The sequence below is a fragment of the Myxocyprinus asiaticus genome, chromosome 35 (genome assembly GCF_019703515.2).
Source record: "Myxocyprinus asiaticus isolate MX2 ecotype Aquarium Trade chromosome 35, UBuf_Myxa_2, whole genome shotgun sequence".
Classification (NCBI taxonomy): domain Eukaryota; kingdom Metazoa; phylum Chordata; class Actinopteri; order Cypriniformes; family Catostomidae; genus Myxocyprinus; species Myxocyprinus asiaticus.
Genome location: NC_059378.1, coordinates 40,461,978 through 40,482,631, shown reverse-complemented (window position 1 = coordinate 40,482,631; position 20,654 = coordinate 40,461,978). Strand labels below are relative to the sequence as shown.

General features: G+C 37.9%; 1 protein-coding gene across 9 annotated transcripts in view; it reads left to right on the top strand.

Annotated features, from left to right (window-relative positions):
- LOC127426023 (CSC1-like protein 2) overlaps positions 1-20,654 on the top strand; it is an 86,686-nt gene that overhangs the window by 33,564 nt on the left and 32,468 nt on the right. For 6 of the 9 annotated variants that reach the window (XM_051672459.1, XM_051672462.1, XM_051672458.1 and 3 more), the window contains 5 exons: positions 2,030-2,068; positions 2,781-2,819; positions 6,933-7,023; positions 8,141-8,178; positions 17,730-17,872. In XM_051672459.1, the coding sequence (XP_051528419.1) occupies positions 2,030-2,068; positions 2,781-2,819; positions 6,933-7,023; positions 8,141-8,178; positions 17,730-17,872 (350 nt within the window). Of the gene's footprint in view, positions 1-2,029; positions 2,069-2,780; positions 2,820-5,227; positions 5,361-6,932; positions 7,024-8,140; positions 8,179-17,729; positions 17,873-20,654 lie in introns of all 9 variants that reach the window. The other 3 variants (XM_051672466.1, XM_051672464.1, XM_051672465.1) reach the window with 3 other exon arrangements.

The following is a 20,654-nucleotide window of genomic DNA, read 5'->3' as shown; positions in this document are numbered from 1 at the left end:
CTGAAGCAGTTGTGTAAGGAAGAATGGTCCAAAACTTCTTCTGAACATTGTGCGGGTCTAATCTGCAGCTACTGGAAACACTTGGTTGAGGTTATTGCTGCCAAAGGAGGATCAACTAGTTATTAAAGATTATAATTGTTTGTGTGTTAGCTTAAGCACATTGTGTTTGTCTATACTTGTGACTTTGATGAAGATGAGATCACATTTTATGACCAATTAATGCAGAAAACCAGCTAATTCCAAAGGGTTCACATACTTTTACTTGCCACTGTATGCTCAGCACCAGCCTCAGAACACATTCAAGTTTACTGTCTCGTGGATATTTTCTGTACATAACTGAATGGTTTGTGGGGTACAGATTTAGATGACACGTCTAGATAGTTGAACATTAAAGTCAAAGCACAGCTAATGGTTGGTGTAACGGAGCCCTTTATGCAGCTGTTGGTGTGAAATGCATATGGCTAATTTAAACATTACTGACATGTAGCTCATCTGCTGTGCACACATCACTTAAAGACCTCATTGCATGTCGCAAATCTCCGTCTAGTTGAACAAGGAGTTGCATTTCTAGAATCTGCATTTTTATCTGGGCTAAAGTCATCCTTTACACTGAAAAAAAGGGAAAGCACCTCTATCAAAAATACTAAATGAGTACACCTGAAATCATATTAATACATTTATGTTTGAGATGAGAACATAACTATATTGAGTAAAGTCCAGTGACATTCAACACAGTCATTAAAAAGTTGCTATGAAAAGTTCAAATTGATTCAGACTTCTAACGGATGGTGTTCACTCAACATGAATTTTACTGCTTGCTCAATTTACTTACTTTAAAATGAGCTTATGCAACATAATTCTTTAGCATTTGGACTGAACTTAATTTCATTTTATACAATCCATCAATGTTCTCCTAATCCAATTGTGTTGGGACTATGTGAATAATCAAGCATTTCTGAAACTGGGCAGGGGATTTCCAGTTCTCATATTTTAATGTATTTCTGTGCAAAGTGAAACAAGTGGGAGACGTGGTAGTGTTTAATGTTCTGTTATGTTGAATTTTTTTGGAGATTACCAATTATTATTTTAATTTGTTTTTGGATTTTCTCCCCTTTTCGCCCCAATTTGGAATGCCCAATTCCCAATGCGCTCTAAGTCCTCGTAGTGGCGTAGTGACTCGCCTCAATCCGGGTGGCAGAGGACGAATCTCAGTTGCCTCCGCATCTGAGACCGTTAATCCGTGCATCTTATCAGGTGGCTTGTTGAGCGCGTTACCGCAGCATCCACGCACAACTCGCCACGCGCCCCACCGAGAGCCAGAACCACATTATAGCGACCACGAGGAGGTTACCCCATGTGACTCTACCCTCCCTAGCAACCGGGCCAATTTGGTTGCTTAGGAGACCTGGCTGGAGTCACTCAGCATGCCCTGGATTTGAACTTGTGACTTCAGGTGTGGTAGTCAGCGTCAATACTCGCTGAGATACCCAGGCCCCCGGAGGTTACCATTGTTGAGAAGAGTGGAGCTAATGGTTAGATTGAGGTTGGGTACATGAACACTGAAAAATCAGTGTGTATTGATTTTCTCATGAAGCAAATACTGAGGGATCATCAGTTTAATGACTGATTGGGGATCTGTAAACTCACAGCAGCACCATACTTGTTATACTGAGGAAAAAAAAAACAAAAAACGATATATATATATATAATAGGGCTGTCAATCGATTAAACATTTTCATTGAATTAATTACATGGTGTGCCGATAAATTAAAGCTTCAAAAAAGTATTATGTCCAGTATGAAATATGAATATAGGCCGGGTTGGCACTAAAGTGTTGGGAGGGGGGATGGGGACCTCACGGGGCCAACCCTCAACCCCCTTCCCATAAAATATTATATCTTTCATGTTTTTTTTTTATTTGTTTTTTTTTTTTTTAACAAAAAAGCTGATTTGCTGAGATTTATTGAATTTAATTAATTATTTTCCCCTCAAGCTTATTTTTCCCTCCATATTTTCTTTCCCTTCCAAGACAGAAGAGAAGATTCAGCGGTCTGGAGGAGAGGGAGTAGTATGTTCTTTAAGTTCCTCTGAGTTCTCACACCTTTATTTTTCTGCTTTTACTGTTGAACTAACGGCTCACTTCTGAAAAAAATTGCGTGTATGTGTGTGTCTCATAGCTTGTTATTGTGGGAGTTTCTCACCTTTTGCCATTTCTAACACACCACAGGTGCCTTATACCGCTTAAAGTTGTGTGTATGTATGGGCTGAATTTCTAGACTGAGTTTTTCTGTGCTCACCAAATATGAACTTTCCTCTTGCCTTGGGTGTGTGTGTGTGTGTGTGTTTTAGGGTTGCAATATATTCAGAATTAAATTAAAGCATAATTAATTGGTCAAAATGAATGATGAAATTCATGGTTTGCTGCAAAACTATGCACATCCAGCACTTTTTATGCGATATTCCAAAGTTTGCATAAAAATGCGTGGATGGAAACCCAGGTTATGTAAAATTTCTTTGAATTGCAATCAGTTCAGTCAATTCCTCTTCCCGTCATTTCAATTCAAATTCCAATTCAGCGTCCTGTGGGGCGTGGCCAATTCAAATCAAATTCACGCTCACGAATTGGATGTGAGCTGATTCTTAAATTCTGAATCTGTTTGTGTGTTTGGTTGACTCACTCATGTAAATTTGTTTTCCAAATGACCTCTTAACACATTAGTGTGAATAACCACCTGCCCTTCATATTTTTTGTTGTTGTGATGTTTGATATCTAACTACAGTAGAAGAAAGGAAAGGAATAACTATGAACCCGTACGCAGGTAAAATAATGTTTGAGTGTTTCCCTGATCTGTTGTGCTTTCAAAAAAGTGGATTCAACCAAGACCCCTAAGTTTTGTGACTCTTCCCACCCTTGTGAATGCGGTCAGTCAATTATATCTCATGTAGAGCCTTCAAAATTGGTGACCACGTGACTGTATTTTGATATCGATTTTGACAGTAGCTAGCTGTGTGCTTGTGGTTCTCCCCAATGTTGCCCCGTATTTCTGAATCAAATTAGTGCAATTGCAAATGGATTTACAACTAGCCGTGTTGTTTTCTGTCAATGCAGGTGGATCATTAAATATTTCAAACTGAAATAGACTATCTTAAAGGAATAGTTCAACCAAAAATTGCTTTTTTCTCTCCATACAGTCAGTGTGAATTGGGACGGAGCTCCAAAAATGTCAAAAAAGCACCATCAAGTGTAATGAAAGTTGTCCACACAACTCTTGTGTTTATTATCCAAGGGGTTGTTCACACCAAACAAGTTTGTGCATTTGTATGCACTGTTTTTAAATTATTTTGCTATGTAAATGTAAACAAACAGGTGTCTCGCTGTTTTTCAGCGTCTTGCGTAGAACCGCCTGCATTCTGTTCCATTCGTTGCGCTGCGTCCAGCTGTTTTAATGCAAGAATGTGTTCAGTCTGAACAGCCCTGAAGTTGGCCACAGTTGTCATATCTCATTCACAGTTTCATTATTTATATATATATATATATATATATTATATACAAGTGTACGATTGACGACGCGGTGCGCCAGATTTGTCGTCAGTGATGCCAAACGTCATTGGTTCTCATGTGTCACATGACCGATCGTGCTTTGCCTAACTTCTAATGTGCAAATATGTGTTTGACATGAGAGCTTCGGCAGAGGGCAATGCTTTCAGCGAATAATTACTTAATGTTTTTCACATGAAGCTATCGTATGGCTTCAGAACACTTGGAATATAGTATGCAATTCATTTTGGCTACTTTTATGGTGCTTTAGTGTTATTTTTTTGGAGCTTGACATCATTAGTCCCCATTCAACCTTTTTTTTTTATCATGAGAACATGTTCAGTCAGAACGGCTCCTTATCAAGGTAAAAAGAATTGTAACTTTTAAAAACATGTTTTGAGACTCCTGCGTTTTGTTTTACTCGTTTCACTATATCAAGCTTTTTTTAGCCCAAAAAATGTGTTCAGTCTGAATGGCCCCTTATCAAGTTAAAAAGAATGTCAACTTTTAAAAACACATCTCGATACACCTGCATTCTATTCTGTTCATTGTGATGCGTCTACCTTTTTTTTTAGTGCAAGAATGTGTTTGGACTGAACGGCACCTTATCAATATAAAAAGATCAACTTTTAAAAATGTGTCTCTAAACACCTGCATTATTTTCTGTTTGTTCTGTTCCATTAATCTATTTATTTTTTTTAGCACAAGAACGCGTTTAGTCTGAATGGCCCCTTATGGAGTTAAAATAAACATCAAATTTTAAAAACTCATCTCGAGACACCTGCATTCTGTTATATTTGTTTCACTGCATCTAACTTTTTTTGCATGTTGTGACTGAACAGCCCCTTCAGACGTGCACACACACACCTTCAAAGTTTTACGAAAACACAGTTACTCAATGCTGAGGTCAGGAAGGGGTCTCTTAGATCTTGCAAAAGCCTATTTCAGATTTATTTTAGTCATTTTAATTTACATTCCGGCACAGTTACCTTTTGAACCCCTGTTCATATCATTTAATTTGAGGCACACCCGGTGCAACCTGCTTCAGATAAGCCATAGAGAGGAAGATTCCCACCTTAAGGCACAGTTCTGCATCCCTCACGGATCTTTTCATTCCCGTTAGTCTAATGAATCTGTCAGTCATCTGGACTTACAACGGAGGAACTGCATTAATAGAGCCGTGTGAGACAGAATTCCAACTCTTCTGGACCCCATTTCCACAGATTCTCTGCTGTAGCTGTTGCCCAATTAGGAACTGTTCTTCACGTTTCAATAATTAAACAACTTAATTTATACATGCTAATTGCATGAGTTCACTTTTTATTTCAGCTTCTCACACGATCGAAATTCAATTACACAATGAAGACCTTTTACATAATCGTAGACTACACTTGATTAGCTGTTTCTTTTGTGCAGAACTTATCCCAGACTGCAGATATAACGCACATTTCATATAATCATTTTTCTTGCACTGAAAGAAATAAGACTTTTCGAGTGCAAGAGTCTGGTTCCGGAAGTAAAAACCCCATTCATTATCTCAAAAGGCAAAGTGATTTTTAATGATAACTTATAAACCTTTACAGACAGACTTACCGTGAGCTCTGAGGTTGTTAATAGATGGTATATGCTTCTGTTGAAGCCATCAGTCCACGTTATTTCAACATCATCTTTTTTAATCGTGCTAAATAGGTGAATTCCTGGTGAAGAACTACACTACCCATGATCCTGCAGAGATGGATCCACCAATCACAGAATCACGGCAAACAAAGCGTGCCAAAAGAGCTCTGCAGCGACCGCCAACTCCCATGAATGTCGCAATCGAGTCTGTTTCCCTACACTCTTAAACAGCTTATACTGTATATTTGTATTAGTGCTGTTAGTTGATTAAAAGTTGTTTGACTCTATACTTATTTTCCTGTCAGAATGCATTTATTTCCTTCTTAGAAAAGAAAACAATATGTAACTATTTTTACTAACATTTTCCAAACAAGCCTTCCACAGTATAAAGATAGAAATGCACTAAAATATCACCAATTCAAGTAACATTTAGTTAAGTGGGAGTTTGACTAATTAAAAGAACTAGTCTCCCCATAGGTTGCATTTTCATTGCAAATGGCATTAAATCTCTTGAACTCTCACCCTACACAGTCTGTGGCTTTCCGCTTTGTTACAGCAATCGTGCACCCGCATTCATGATGCACATCAGGTCATCAACGCCGGCGTCAATCGACGCTTTAAACTCCACGTGAAAATCACTCGCAGAGGACGTCTCATTCTGCGTTTTCATGAGAGATAAGACTTTACGTGCTTCTGTGGTAATTAAATTGCGGCGGTAAATGCCTTAATCGCTATTAAGGAAAATTAACGTGTTAAATGTTTTACATTTATCGCATGCGTTTACGCGTTAACTTTGACAGCTCTAATTTGTATACAGTATGTCTAAACATTTTGCAATAAACTTAATGGATTGTTTCTGTACTTGTAATCAACTACTTTTAAATCAATAGTTTTACTGTATATTTTTCCATTGTTTTAAATTCAATTACATCATTCACAATGCTTCATGAGATTGTAGTTTTTTAAGTACACAGTCTTGCATCTTTTTCTTTTTGTCTGATTTTCAAATACTTTTGCTTCAAATCAAAGTTTGTAAAGTGGTGATTCACCTCGGAGCTGATTGGTTCGGTTCATAGTGTAGAACTTTTTTTATGAAGGATTTTATGATATCCAATTGGAAAAATGAATGGGAGGAATACTTGCGGAACCAAGATGGCTGAAAAAGTGGGCGGGCACTGTTGCGCTCTATTGTAGGGTCACTGAATTTTTATCCTAAATGTAGAAAAAAAGCACATACTTGTTGATGAATCATGATTACTGTATGAAAACCCCAAAAAACATTCATACACAGGTTTTATGCACAAATAATTGTACCAATATGATTAGTTTGGAAACATTTGTGATAATTTATACATTTCATTTCACGAAATACTCTCAAAATGGCGCAAAATGGAGTGTGAAGATGCTGGAAAGACCGTCAATGTCTTCGTGTTAGAGGTCCGTGCATCTTTGCTCACGTTTAGGATGTGTTTTGCAAGTAGATTAGTCTTCATCTCAACCGTGGATCTTGAAAGAACTGTTACAAATGTATTCTCTGTTGCTCAAGCTCATAAATATGTAAGACCTCTTCAAGACTGAAATGAGACTGACCTACATTTGCTTGAGTGGAGAATTTTAGATGTTTGCAGACCTGACGTTCAGATGTTCCAACAGTCTGGCCCCCGGCAGTTTATTTCAGGCCTTCAGAGTAATAATAAATTCCAGTTTAAATGTAAAGCCTCCTCCTTTATGAATATCTGATATGTTTCTCACTCTTTCTCTCTTTTTACATTCACAGTGTGGCCTCAGCTCTACATTCTGAAACGCCAGACCGCTATGAACGTCTCACCTCCGTCTCAAGCTCGGTGGATTTCGAACAGCGAGATAACGTAAGCCACATGCCAGTTGGCCCCTTGGTTTATTGTTTTAACTCTTAAAAGTACATTAGCATTAGCTGAAATCATGCTAAAAATGTACTTTTCAGGCTGGTCCAGTTAAAGAAAAAAATAAATTTTATGATATTTTTGTCAGATTTTATTTTTAATTTCAAGTATGTTTTTGAAATGCAATCTTGAGGAATGGCTACTAAGATGGCTGCTGAGTGAACTGACTTGCTCTAAAGGGACTTTGGCGATAGTCAAAACAAGCCTGTAAGCTTTCCTTCAACTATTTCCAAAAGAGCAGTTCTGGATCCATCTCATGGGCTCTCTTGCTCCCCCTGTATTCCATAGATTTTTCCATGGAACACTGACCACATGTCAACGTTTTATATGTTTTGAGAGGAACAGCCTTTGTAGAGGTTGAAAACTTCCACCATCATTTCAGTTTAAATCATGCTAATGATGAAGCAGCACTTCTTGTATTCATATCTGTCGCTGTCCTTGAACGTCCCACCAACGCTTTGAGAAACTGACTCGACAAAACCTCAGAATAAACTCTCTTCTCTTTCCTCCCAAACTGAAAGCTCAGGATATCTTTAAGCGATTTAGTGGGAAATGTGTGATTTAGCTCACAAGTCGCTAACAAACTGCACCTGAGGAGAAACCCGTTTCATGTGTGCAGAAAGGGGTTGTTCACCCAAAAAAGTAAATTCAAAGAAAAGTCATCAGAATTCACCCCAGGTTTAAACTATTGCTTAAATGTTCTTTGGCGTAGTCGGTCTTTGGTGGATCATTGCTGGAAATTCTCTCCTCTAAGGCAGTTTTCCAGGCTCTTAAGAGTTCATTATATTCCTTCAGCATCTCCTGGCCATCTTCACCTGTAATCCTGGCAGAGAAATCTCCCTTTCACTCTCGTGAATGACCGGCCTGGAAGGAGTTTTTAAGTGTAGAGAGCTATAAGCTCAGTAAAACCCAGAACAAGTTTAATATATTCAGTAATTGTCTTATTATTATTATTATTATTATTATTATTATTATGTTCTCTGCATTATGTGTGTGTAGGGGTCTGTGCGCCTGTCTGTCTGTGTCTTACATTCACAGTTTTGTTTTTCTGTTGTCTCTGCAGGGCTTCTGCTCCTGGTTAACGGCTATATTCAGAATAAAGTAAGTGACACTTTGTCTTTAATCCGTTGGCTTTTGATACTAATGCCACAGAACAGCAGAATTCACAGAGCTGTACCTATACTCCATATTCCATACTGTATCCTCCAAAACCTATAGTGTGTACTCCATACTCTATTATCTGTACTCTAGTATCTGTTCTCCATAGTCCACACTCTATACTTATTGCTCCATACTCTTTACTCTGTACTCTGTACTCCGTTCTTTATACTCTACTCAATACTGTATAATTCACACTATAGTCCATACGCTATACAATATATACTTCATACTCTTTAATCTGCACTCTTTACTCTGCAGAATCTGTACAGTATAGTTTATATTCTGTATTTTGCATGTCATACTCTAACTCCATACTGTATACTCTTTACTCCGTATTACATATTGTATACTATATATTCCATATTGTACACTCTTTACTCCATACTACATACTGTATACTATATTGTCCATACTGCATACTCTATAGTCCATACTAAATACTGTATACTCTATAACTTCTACTCCATACCATATAGTGTATACCCCATACTCTATTATCCATACTCTTCAATCTGTACTCCATAGTACACACTCAATGCTGTATACTCAATTCTCCAGGCTCCATACTCCATACTCCATACTCTATACTTTATACTAAATAGTCCACACTCTATACTTGCTCCATACTCTATACTTTGTTCTCTGTACTCTATTCTTTATACTTTACTGTATAATCCACACTGTACTCTGGTCCATACTCTATACTCCATACTCTCTACGCTGTACTACATACTCTGTAATATGTACTCTATACTGTATAGTTCATAATCTGTTGCATACTCAATACTTTTTAATCCATTTCTCCTCCATACCCTATAATTCACACTCTATAGTCTATATTCAATACTCAATATATTCCATACTCCAAACTTTGTATTCTATACTCTCTTCTCTGTAGTCCATACTCTATACTCCATACTGTTTACTCTTTATTTATTACTCTGTACTCCATTCTCATCCTTGCTTCTTTTTCTCCCCACACTCTATTTTTCATTCTTTATATGCCATACTCCATATTCCACACTCTGTAGTATATAGTCTGTACTTTATACTGTAGGGGGTAACAGTTGGGTCCACGATATGAATATTGAGGAATAAAAACTCAGACTCAGGTTTGCAATCAATTGAGAGAGTTTACTGATTGTTCTCTGCAGTTCAAATTTGCTATACAAGCCAATGGAATCCAGTAGTTCAGAAAGACTCTTTACAAATATGGTCTGTTTCCACCTTCGTGCAAACAATAATTAGTTAGCCATAATATTACTCAAGGTCCCATCATTGGTTTTACAGAACAGGACACAGGCACAAGTGAATCCTACTGGAGATAATTTCCTTAATCAAGTGGAACATATTCAAATGCATCCAAATAGTTATATATTATAAATCATGGATGTGGGGTGCTGACATTTTCTTTATAAATGATCATGGAGTTGTTCCATTCTAATAACTGATTTGTTAGCAAACATCATTGCCATGTTATGTTGTATGTAGACATCAGTAAAACTATCCCAATTATAATCTAGTTTAACAAAAGGTGCATTACACAGATCTGTTGGATCTCTCATAACTTTAGTACTGGTAATCTTTTCAGCAATCTTTTCACACTCATCCTTTTGACCTGGAGGAAAAGTATCAAAAAAACATTGTTTGATCTCTCTGCCTATGCATCATTCAGCATGTATAGTCATCTTCCACGGATCATCAGTTTTAGTGTATCTAGGCCAATATAGTGAAAGAGCAATCACGAGGTAATTTGTTATTACTTCCATTCATATCAAAACCATCTTTTGAAGTCTTATCAATTCTACCCAATCGATCACAGATATCCCCATAGGTTCTATTTACATCCCATCTGACAACATGAACTTTAACTGGCTTAAAGTTGCATTTAGTAGTTTGGAGCCAATTTAAAAAGTTTTACACATTAACGAATGAATTGTGTTTTTGTGAAGTTTGATCCAAATGGTGTACACTCACATGAGATGAAGACTGTACTCATAATAGTTTTCTATAAAAAGTGTTTTATTATACATGGTGCGGGTCACCCCCTTCAATGTGTTTTGCCATGTTGAAATTACATGACCTGTGGTGTTTCACTAAACGTCAAAGAGAATCCTCGCGCTCATTGGCTGCCGCCTGTGTAGACACTCTTGGTTATGCTTAGAACATTGTTGTTTGTTGATGCAAAGAGTGAAAAAGAATCCGAATGAGCTTTACTGCCAAGTATACTTACACACACAAGGAATTTGTTATGGTGACCGAACACAATGGAACATAATTATTTATCGTGCTTTAGCAGTGGAGACAACGGAAGATTCAGTAGCTGTACTACCGAAGAAGCAAAAAAAGGTCTGAAGCAACTTGCTTCAAGCAAGAAGACAGAAAGACCGGCAAAGGCAAAAAAAACTAGAGTAAAGATCTGTAATGGTAAGGCATCTATGTCTTCATTAGTTTAGTGCAGAGTAGCTTGATATAGCGATTGTTGTGGATTTTGTGTAAACCATGACATAAAACGAGTTCTTCAAATACAGTATCCCTGCACATGCTAAATTTGATCATCAAAAACTATTCTAATCTTTCCTTTACCATAACATTCTGTATCGCTAGATAAGTGAGGTTTATTTTACACTAAGCAGTTCTCTAATAAAGATAATAACTTTCTTTAGAAATAACGTGAAACACAGAGAGTCTCCAAAGATTATTGATATGAGGGACAATAATAAGCTGTCCTTAACAGTAGGAGCATGTTCACATGATTTCTGAGATTTGTTTAAATGCTAACGCTAGCTAGAGAACTACTGAATGCCCATTTAAGTACATTCCACCTCATCAGAAATGTATCTGTCTCTATATTTTTGTACCAGTTAGAAGAAAGAATGTCCCGGGCAAAGATATTCTTGTCAATATAGCTACGAATCACTGTCTTCACTACCATGTTGGACTCTATTTTGTTTTCAAGAACCTGGCACATGGTAAGACATGATGTGTCTGGGATCGGGTGCTTTAGGTTGTAGAGGGAATCTGATTAACCTGCCTTCTTTTATTTCGTATTGTCTGTCATTATCTGTGATAGCTCATTTCAGTCTGTTATTATTATCTTTTACAGGCTTCTGATTGTTTACATAACGGCCTATATGGTTAAATGTAACATTACATGCACTGGATTTTCTTGAGCTGGGTTTTTTTTTTTTTTTATCCAACTGAGAGTAATGAATTTAGCATCAAAGACATTCAAGTCTCCTCTGTTTACCCACCAGCCTTTCTGTAATATGAGGGTACTCTCTGGGAGTGACCAAGCCAATAAGTCACTATTGCTTCACCGTCCAATCGGAAACATTTACGTTTACCACTTGAATCAACAATTGTGTGATAGGCTGCTGGATTTAATGTTTGACCCTCAGGAGAATTTAGACATGGGTATTTAACCCATGATGGACGGCAGTCTTGAACTTCACAATCCCAATTGGTAGTAGAGGAATGATATCGACCTGTCCAGAGAGACATTTGAATCCACATTAGAAATGACAAGGCAATAATGATTACCAGCAGTAATGAGAGTGGGAGGACCAATCGGATAAAAGCCCGCCTCATTTTCAGTCTTCTTTTTGTCCGGACTTCCTCCTGCAGTATTTGCAGCTTCAATACGTCATCTGGCCCAGCCATCTGCAATGTAAAGAGACTGGTTCCAGAATGAGGTTAGTCACACAAAAGGCAAGAAACAATGTGAGTGTTACTCATGGGGGAAAATAAGGAAACAGGATTTAGGTGTGATCTCCCCCAATGGGTTTCACCTGTGACCAATGCCTCCATAAAGCTCCCCTATCTAGTAAGACAAATGTGTTTGTTGTCAACAATACCATATAAGGTCCGTCTAATTTATGACCAAGAGGAGAAACAATTTCACGCTGCAACATAACTTTATCTCCAACTTCAGGGAGATTTTTTTTCAGCCTGTCCAATAATGACACATACTCTAGTATCTTTCAAACTTTGATCCTTCAAACCTTCAAATAATTTTGAAGAGCATCTTTCATAGGGCCTGTAGGACCCTAATGTTGCAAAGGACCATCCCATGGAAGATGCTTGTCATAATCTCAAAAGGGCTAAGCTGAATTGTTTTGTTTGGGCTAGCCCTCATGCTAAAGAAAATCTTTGGCAAGGCTGAGTGCCATCCCTTACCCCACTCCAGCACTTTCTTTCTCAGAGCAGTTTGCAGAGTACAGTTTGTACTCTCCACAGAACCACTAGACTGCGGTCTAAAAGGTATGTGGAAATGCTGTCTGACTCCCATCATTTTCATGACATTTTTCATTACTTTAACAGTAAAATTAGATCCCTGATCTGAATCAATTTGCTAAGGCAGTTCCCATCTAGGGAATATATCATTAAGCATTGTTTAGGCTGTGGCATTTCCCGTACAGTTTCTCAGTGGAAAAGACTCCACCCATCTTGAAAACAAATCAACAATCATTAATATGTATGTACAACCCCCACTTGGAGGTAAAGGACCAATGAAATCAATTAGTAAATGTGTCCACGGGTCCTGTGGCCTGGGAGCATACCCCAAAGGAATTTTGTGTTTTGATGGCGAATTAACTTTCAAGCATACTAGACATCTTTTACAAAAGTCAATGCAAGCGGATCTCTTTTTTTGGCCACCACCATTTTTTTGAAATCATGCAATACAGTTTTTCAGGACCTGCATGTGCCAAACTGTGATACAAAGATATGAGTTCAACATGAACAGAAGTAGGACATACAATACAATCATTAAACATCCGTAGTCCATCAGAATTCAATTGTGCACCCAACTTAGTCCATTGTTCCTGCTCATCCCCATCAGTAATAACATACATTTAAAAAATGTCTTTATCATTTACACCCCCATCTTCCTCATCCACGAGAGAAAGAGAGAGAACCTCAACTCTGTCTGTGTACTTTCTCAAAAGAGCAGCCTCTCGTGCAGTCAGATCAGCTGCGTTTTTTTCCCTTAGATTCAAAGGAGTTGTCCTTGGAGTGTCCTGTAACTTTGATAACAGCCCCCTCTGCAGGGAGAGAGCAAGAATCCATTAGCTCAACAACCTGTTTCTGGTGAGAAATGGGTAATCCAGCAGTAGTCAAGAATCTCCTGCGTTTCCACACAGGTCCAAAATCATGCACCACACCATAAGCGTATTTACTATCCATGTACACATTAATCGTTTTCCCTTTACCAAACTGCAATGCTCACGAAAGGGCTATAATTTCTGCCACTTGAGCACCACCTGCAGAAAGAGTTCCACAGTTGACAGTTTTGCCGTGTTCATTAACGACAGCCCAGCCTGTATAAACTCCTTTTTCAAGAAAGCTGGAACCATCTATAAAGAGATTTATAGCATCCATTAAGGGTTCTGTTCTCTGACTTACAGAGACATGTTATAATGCATGTACACAGTTATGAGTCATTCCTTCATCAGGTAAAAGCGTTTCCAGAGTCAATTTAAATGTCAACATTTTTGCTCAAAAAAAGTAGTTTCCGATTTAGCAAGTCTCTGATTTGAAATGGAGCCCAGACGAATGTTAATGAGCAATTTCAAAATTTGATGGCTGGTATGTACAATGACTCTCTGGTGACTTACTAATTCCTCAGTCACTCTCACAGCCCACTCAGCACCGTCACAAATCAACGGGCAAGGATGTTGTCCTGCCATAGCAGGAGGACAAGGGTAGAGTAATAGCTGACAATTCCATTTGATGTTCTCCCAGGAACTTGTTGTCCCAGTGAAGCTGAGTAAGATTTATTAACCACCCAAATCCACAAATGAAAAGGTTTGTTGACATCAGCATGTCTCAAGGCAGGGGTAGAAGCAAGTGTCTCTTTAATGCTCACAAACGCCTCATCCATTTCTTCTGTCCAGTCAATCAGTTCAGACCCTGGCTTTAGGGCCTCAGTGAGGAGTTTAGAAAGTTCAGTGTATTTTGAGATATACTGGCGAGAGTAATTCAAAAGTCCCATTACTTGTCTTAGATCAGTAACAGTTTGTGGTTTTGGCTATTATTGCTTTGACCCATTCAGGTGTTATTCGTTGGCCATGAATGCCAACGAACTGTCCTAAATATGTGACCTCTGGTAATGCCAGCTGAGCTTTTTTCAAATTCACCTTGAAACCCCTGTTTTGGAGAGCCTTCAAAACATTCTGAACAGCAGAAATGTGCTTAAACTTTGTAGGACTGGCAATGAGAATATCGTCTACATACTGCAAAACAATGGATCCATCATCCTCCAGCAATTTACAAATAGGGTCAGTAAAGTTAGACTCGAGTCCATGTCCATTGTTGACCACCACAGGTAAATGCAAACTTAGGCTGATCCTCCAAAGCTATTGGGCATGTCCAGAATCCATTAGAAATATCCAAAGCAGTGAAATAGGAGTGTTGAGATCCTATCTCATTGAGAATTTTTGCAGGGTTGGCCACTAGATTGTGCACTTTAGTTGAAACTGCATTGAGTGCAGTATAGTCAGTAGTCAAACGCCAACTCCCATCAGGCTAACTGACAGGCCACATAGGAGAATTAGTAGGGGATTTGCAAGGAACAATGATACCATGCTTATGACGTGGTTGATGATGATTGGCTCAGGGGCCATCAGTAGCGCATACAGACACTGAGGGATCTCTGAGAACTTCATCCTCTGGGACTCAAAGATCTATTGGAGATATTTATCACAGCTGACGAACTCTCGCTCGTGAGAGTCCTGTGGTTTTTGGGTCTTCACATACTGCCACAGTGCCTGATGGATGGATGCCCAACAACTGCGCCAGTCTGGGTTCCAACTGAAACTGAGGAGGCTGGTAGTCGAGCATGAGCAGTGCAGTACAGTGCACACCAACATCTCCGAGTCTCTTCTCCTTAAATCCATCCGTTTCCTGAGTTGTAGCTATTCTCTGCCACTCCACCAAATGATTGTCGGGTCCATACAAATCTTTGTCCAACTTGATCACTAAAGACTTCCTCTTTTGTTTGGTGGCTTCATACTTGGACACAGCAGTGTCTTCTAGAAGTCCCCCTCCACATGCAGTTCCCATGACACAACAGTTCCCTCTCTGTCCTCAGCATCGGGTTTATACGGATTGAAGGTGTTGGACATAAATATATACGTAGCTTTCGTTTTTGCTTGATGGGTCTCTTGAGAGCTTCCTGAATATCAAGTTTCTTGCACATGATGGTTTGATCGAGTTTACGCTCAAACGCCAACAGATCCATGTACGCTTGAGTCTCAAGAACAAGTTCTCTGATTCTTTGAGCTAGAATTTTATCTGGCATGATTGTCACAGATCAAACCCAAGGAAAAAGCATCACAATACTGGCAAGGCTGCCATAAATAAAAATCAGAAAACAAGGTATTAGGAGCACGACTTCAGCAAATTGGAACTGTAGAGATCATGAGATGATCCAAATCATTCGTAAATTTATTTTCCTTTAAATTAAGCTGAAAAGCAGATTTCAATGCATCCATGATCAACCATTGCCTAAATGTTATATATAAAATAAAAGTAACAATACAATTTATTTTAATCTAAACTTAAAATCCTCCACTACCTATTTTCTAAGCTCAGGGTACCCGTATCTGAATGGAGACATCGAGCAAGCTGTAATGTGTCCAACTTTAAATGCCTGCTGGCAAAATGTGCATGCACATGCACTACCATTTTAGTGCATTCAGGCTCCACTCTCCCTGGTGTGTCTTCCTTTATTCCAACTCAATTAGAAGGAATTAATCCCCTTTGTTTTTGTTTTGAGATGCCACTGGCTCACACATACATCTTATATATGTGTGTGTGTGTGTGTGTGTGTGTGTGTGTGTGTGTGTCGCCGTCCTAAGTTCACCCTCTTTATACCTCTGGGGTTCAAGCCCCAGCACTGCCAAGATGCCACTGTTGGGCCCTTGAGCAAGGCCCTTGACCCTATCTGCTCCAGGGGCGCCGTATCATGGCTGACCCTGTGCTCTGACCCCAGCTTAGCTGGGATATGTGAAAAAAAGAATTTCACTGTATATGTGCAAATGTATAATGTGTGATAAATAAAATTATTAATTATTAATTATTATACAGGGTGATGCCCGTCCACACACCTCTTACTCTGTCTCCACCAGACAGACCTTAACTTAAATTAAAAATCTTACCTTTAATATTGGTTGATCAAGGTTACACCGAAGAAGTTGCCCACATTGCCTCCACCATAAACTGTAGGGGGTAACATTTGGGTTCCCAATATGAATATTGAGGAATCAAAATTCAGACCCAGGTTTGCAATCAATGGAATCCAGTAGTTCAGAAAGACAGAAGAAAAAGAAGAACACTCTATTCAAAAACATTACAAGCAATTATAGTCATATGCAAATTGAATTAGAGGTGTCGCAGTACAACACATTACTTCAAACATCTTAGCACTTTACAAATATGGTCTTTTTCCACATTCGTGCAAACAATAATTAGTTAGCCATAACATTACTCAAGTTAGCTATAAGTTATAACCACTCCTCTTTTGCTATCCAAAAGATACCAAGGAAAGTAATTAAAATCCTTTGAGGTTTTTGACAGTGGCAGTCACATGTACAGGGCACCATAAACAATCCAAACATTGAATGAGTTAAACATCGCAACGGATAGGCGCTATCTCCTTTAGGATGGGAGGCCTTCTCGTTAATCTCGATGGAATATGGTGCCTCGATATCTGCGAAAAAGCAAGGCAGAATAAGGAGAAACACAAAGTATAGAAGGCCAGATGCAGCACACAGTCACACAATGTGACAATAAAATCATAAAGAAACTCGAAGTTCCAATTCCAATGATTACATGTAGATATTTTGTATGCCATGGTTTCTTTTATGAATCATAAAAACATGGATGATAATAATAAAATAACTAACTAAAATCACTCTCTCATACAATTACTAATGATTGAATTAAAACAATCCAATGGTAATAGAATAGATTGATTATGTAATAATTATAACAGATATATATTTTTGTGACTAAATGCAGTACAATATAAATGCATATCCTCCAGGAGCCGGGCAAAGTGTGTAATCACTGTTATTGCATTCCTGATATAAATCAGACCCTCAGTCATCCCTCAGATGACATAAATGTTACTTGCACCTTATTGTAAATTTTTTTATAAAAAATGGAAAATTGATTAATAAGAATAAATGAGGAGGATAAAAGGTGAGATATAACTTGTAATAGCAAAAGGGAATTGGCTATTCACCCCTTCAATACTCTGTACTCCTTACTCCACAATCCACATTCTACACTTCACATGTACTCTATGCGCCACACACTATACTCTGTTCTCTGTACTCCACACTCTCTCCATATATACCCCATGCTATATACTTCATACTCTATTTCTCTTTCTATCAAGTATGTAGGGCACTTATACAGGTTTGGGTATCACATACTCCCTCAATTATTTTCATTATGACTAACATGATTCTCTTCCTCTGCAGAGACGAGGAAATCCGGGAGAAATGTGGTGAAGATGCCGTTCACTATCTTTCATTCCAGCGCCACATCATTGGTCTGCTGGTGGTGGTGGGCGTGCTGTCGGTTGGCATCGTTCTGCCTGTCAACTTCTCAGGCGACCTGCTTGGTGAGTCCTGGGGTCAGAGGTCAGGGGTAAACTGTGTGACTTCAGTCTTTAGAGTAAAAGTAATGTTTTTTTTTTTTTTTTTTCAGTGTTCTGTTAGTTGAGACCTTAACTATTTTTTAATTACTTAAAATAATGAGCTAGCCGTTCCAGTTAAATGCAAAATGTAAAATGATCAGTTATCTGCCACAACAAACTGTTGATTATCAGTTATCGTTAACGGCGCCAGAAATGTCATATCAGTACAACCCCACAGCCCCAGAGCATATATTGGTGCTTGAATCAAATATTAACAGTGCAGTGCGACAGAGTCCAGAATATCATTTTCACTCGACCCTTTAAATGACCCCCATCATTATCCACTTATATTTGTTCATTGGCTATCTGTCTCTTTCTCTTCACCCTGTAAAAGAAGAACTCTTGTCCATTATTGGAAGCAGCACTAACGGTAAAGGTACAGTCAGCAGCATCTGTGTCGCACTCTCTGCCCTCTATAGATTATTATCAGTGTAGGTTAATCCACAGTGCACAGCTCATGTAATGAGATTGAACTTCTATCTGTACACTGCGTAATTGGATGCCTGTTGCAGAGAAATATAGGGAAGAAGTGAGTGGGTTAGGAGAAAAACAGGAAAATGAATGGAAGGTGGTAAAAAGTAACAGCTTTTGAAGGAGTGTCTGAGTTTGTGTTTTGTAATAAACTCAAGTTTTTTATAATGTGAAGCTTTTTTTGCACTGAAGTCATTGATGAATAATCATACCTTTTGGTTTGCGTTCATCAAGTTCCAAATAAATCAAGAAAATATGAACTACCTTTAATTTGAAAAGCATTTAACTAATTGGATTATCAAAAATAGTCATTACTGGTACTTTATTGTTATGTATTATACAGTGTACAGTGTTGAGTGTAATCGGATGACAAAGTAATTAGTTACTGTAATCTAATTACTTTTAGGCACAAAAAGTAGTGCGATAGATTACATTTGAAATTCTTGTGATCCGATTACAGTTACTGACTTTCAGTCAGTACATTTTGTGGGTAACAAGTAGTTAAAAAAAAAAACATTATTTATTACAATTAAATTGTGAATTCATATGTTCATATGTACGTCTGTTTGCATTTCGACAATGAACAAGGAGAAACTAGACATCATTTTGAATTGTTTTAGAAAGTAACTTAAAAGTCATTAGTAATATGATTACTTTCTCAGTGAAGTAATTGGTAAAGTAATCTGATTGTAATTTAAGAGAAGTAGTTAGTAATTTTTTTTTACCCAACACTCATTATATAACAATTTAGTTTGAATTATATATTTAAATATGTACACACATTTTATCCTAATTTTAATGCATAATTTGTTATTTTGATTAATTAATCAAGTGTTCTAATTTGAAGCGAAGACATGCAAAGAAAAATATATACAGAATATACAGAAACATGTCCCGTCAGTGCATGCATTATGTCTTCAATTTCATATCTGGTGAATAATAATAAAAGATGTCACCTGGTTAAGGTAAATGAATTTAAAACCCTTCATCTGGTGAATATATATAGGCTAAAACTACACTATAGGCCAGGGGTCTGCAACCTTTTTGACATGGAGTGCCATTTTTAATTTTCCTGGTTAATGGCTGTGCCAATGCCCGCCCCAACCCCCCTCCCCCCTCCAAAAAAAATATACAGCTCTGGAAAAAATTAAGAGACCACCCCAATGTTCTGGATTTACTATTTATAGGAATGTGTTTGAGTAAAATGAACATGCTTGTTTTATTCTGTAAAGTACTGACAACATTTCTCCCAAATTCCAAATAAAAATATTGTCATATAGAGCATTTATTTGCAGAAAATGACAACTGGTCAAAATAACACAAAAGATGCCGTGTTTTCAGACCTTGAATAATGCAAAGAAAACAAGTTCATATTCATTTATAAACACAATGTTTAACTTAAGAAGAGTTCAGAAATCAATATTTGCTGGAATAATTCTGATTTTCAATCACAGCTTTCATGTGTCTTGGCATGCTCTTTACCAGTCTTTCACATTGCTGTTGGGTGACTTTATGCCACTCCTGGTGCAAAAATTCAAGCAGGAATTCAACAGACACTGGAATGGTGTCCATACATATAGAGATGGAGTGGTCTCTTTAATTGTTTCCAGAGCTGTATATATATATGTGCATGTATGTGATTTTCCGGACTTTGTCTCCACTTGTGAAAATGTTTCTATTTTGTATTTTTCTAATTTAATCGTTTATTTTTCATTACAATTGATTTTATCAGCATAACAGTTTGAGTGAAAAATTTGTGCAAAACCTGATGATTATGCAGGGTTTTTCCTGGCTCCGAATGAGGCAGAGGTGGTACCATCCTGATCATGTGCACACATACACTTGTACCATGCCTTCCACTGGCTGAAGCAAACACTTACAAGCAACATATTTTAGATGATTGAAGAAAATTACAGTTATCAACTTATAGCATATTTAATTAAAAAAGCTAACCTGTTCAACATTAAATTAATTAAATACAACATAACAGCTAATGTGTTCATTTATAGTTAACAAACAGCAAACTTGATTAACCTCTTAAACCGAAAATAAGATCCTCTCTGATCTCAGGTATGGTGGGAAGGGACGATGTGTAGAGACCAATCGGCCACTTTTTTACAGCTTGGATTGAACTGATGGCTTCGATTGACAGGTCTTGATTTACCATGCGCACAACTGAAACAGTTGTTACTTATTCTGTGTAATTATGTTTCTGGTTTATTGTGGCATTTACAAG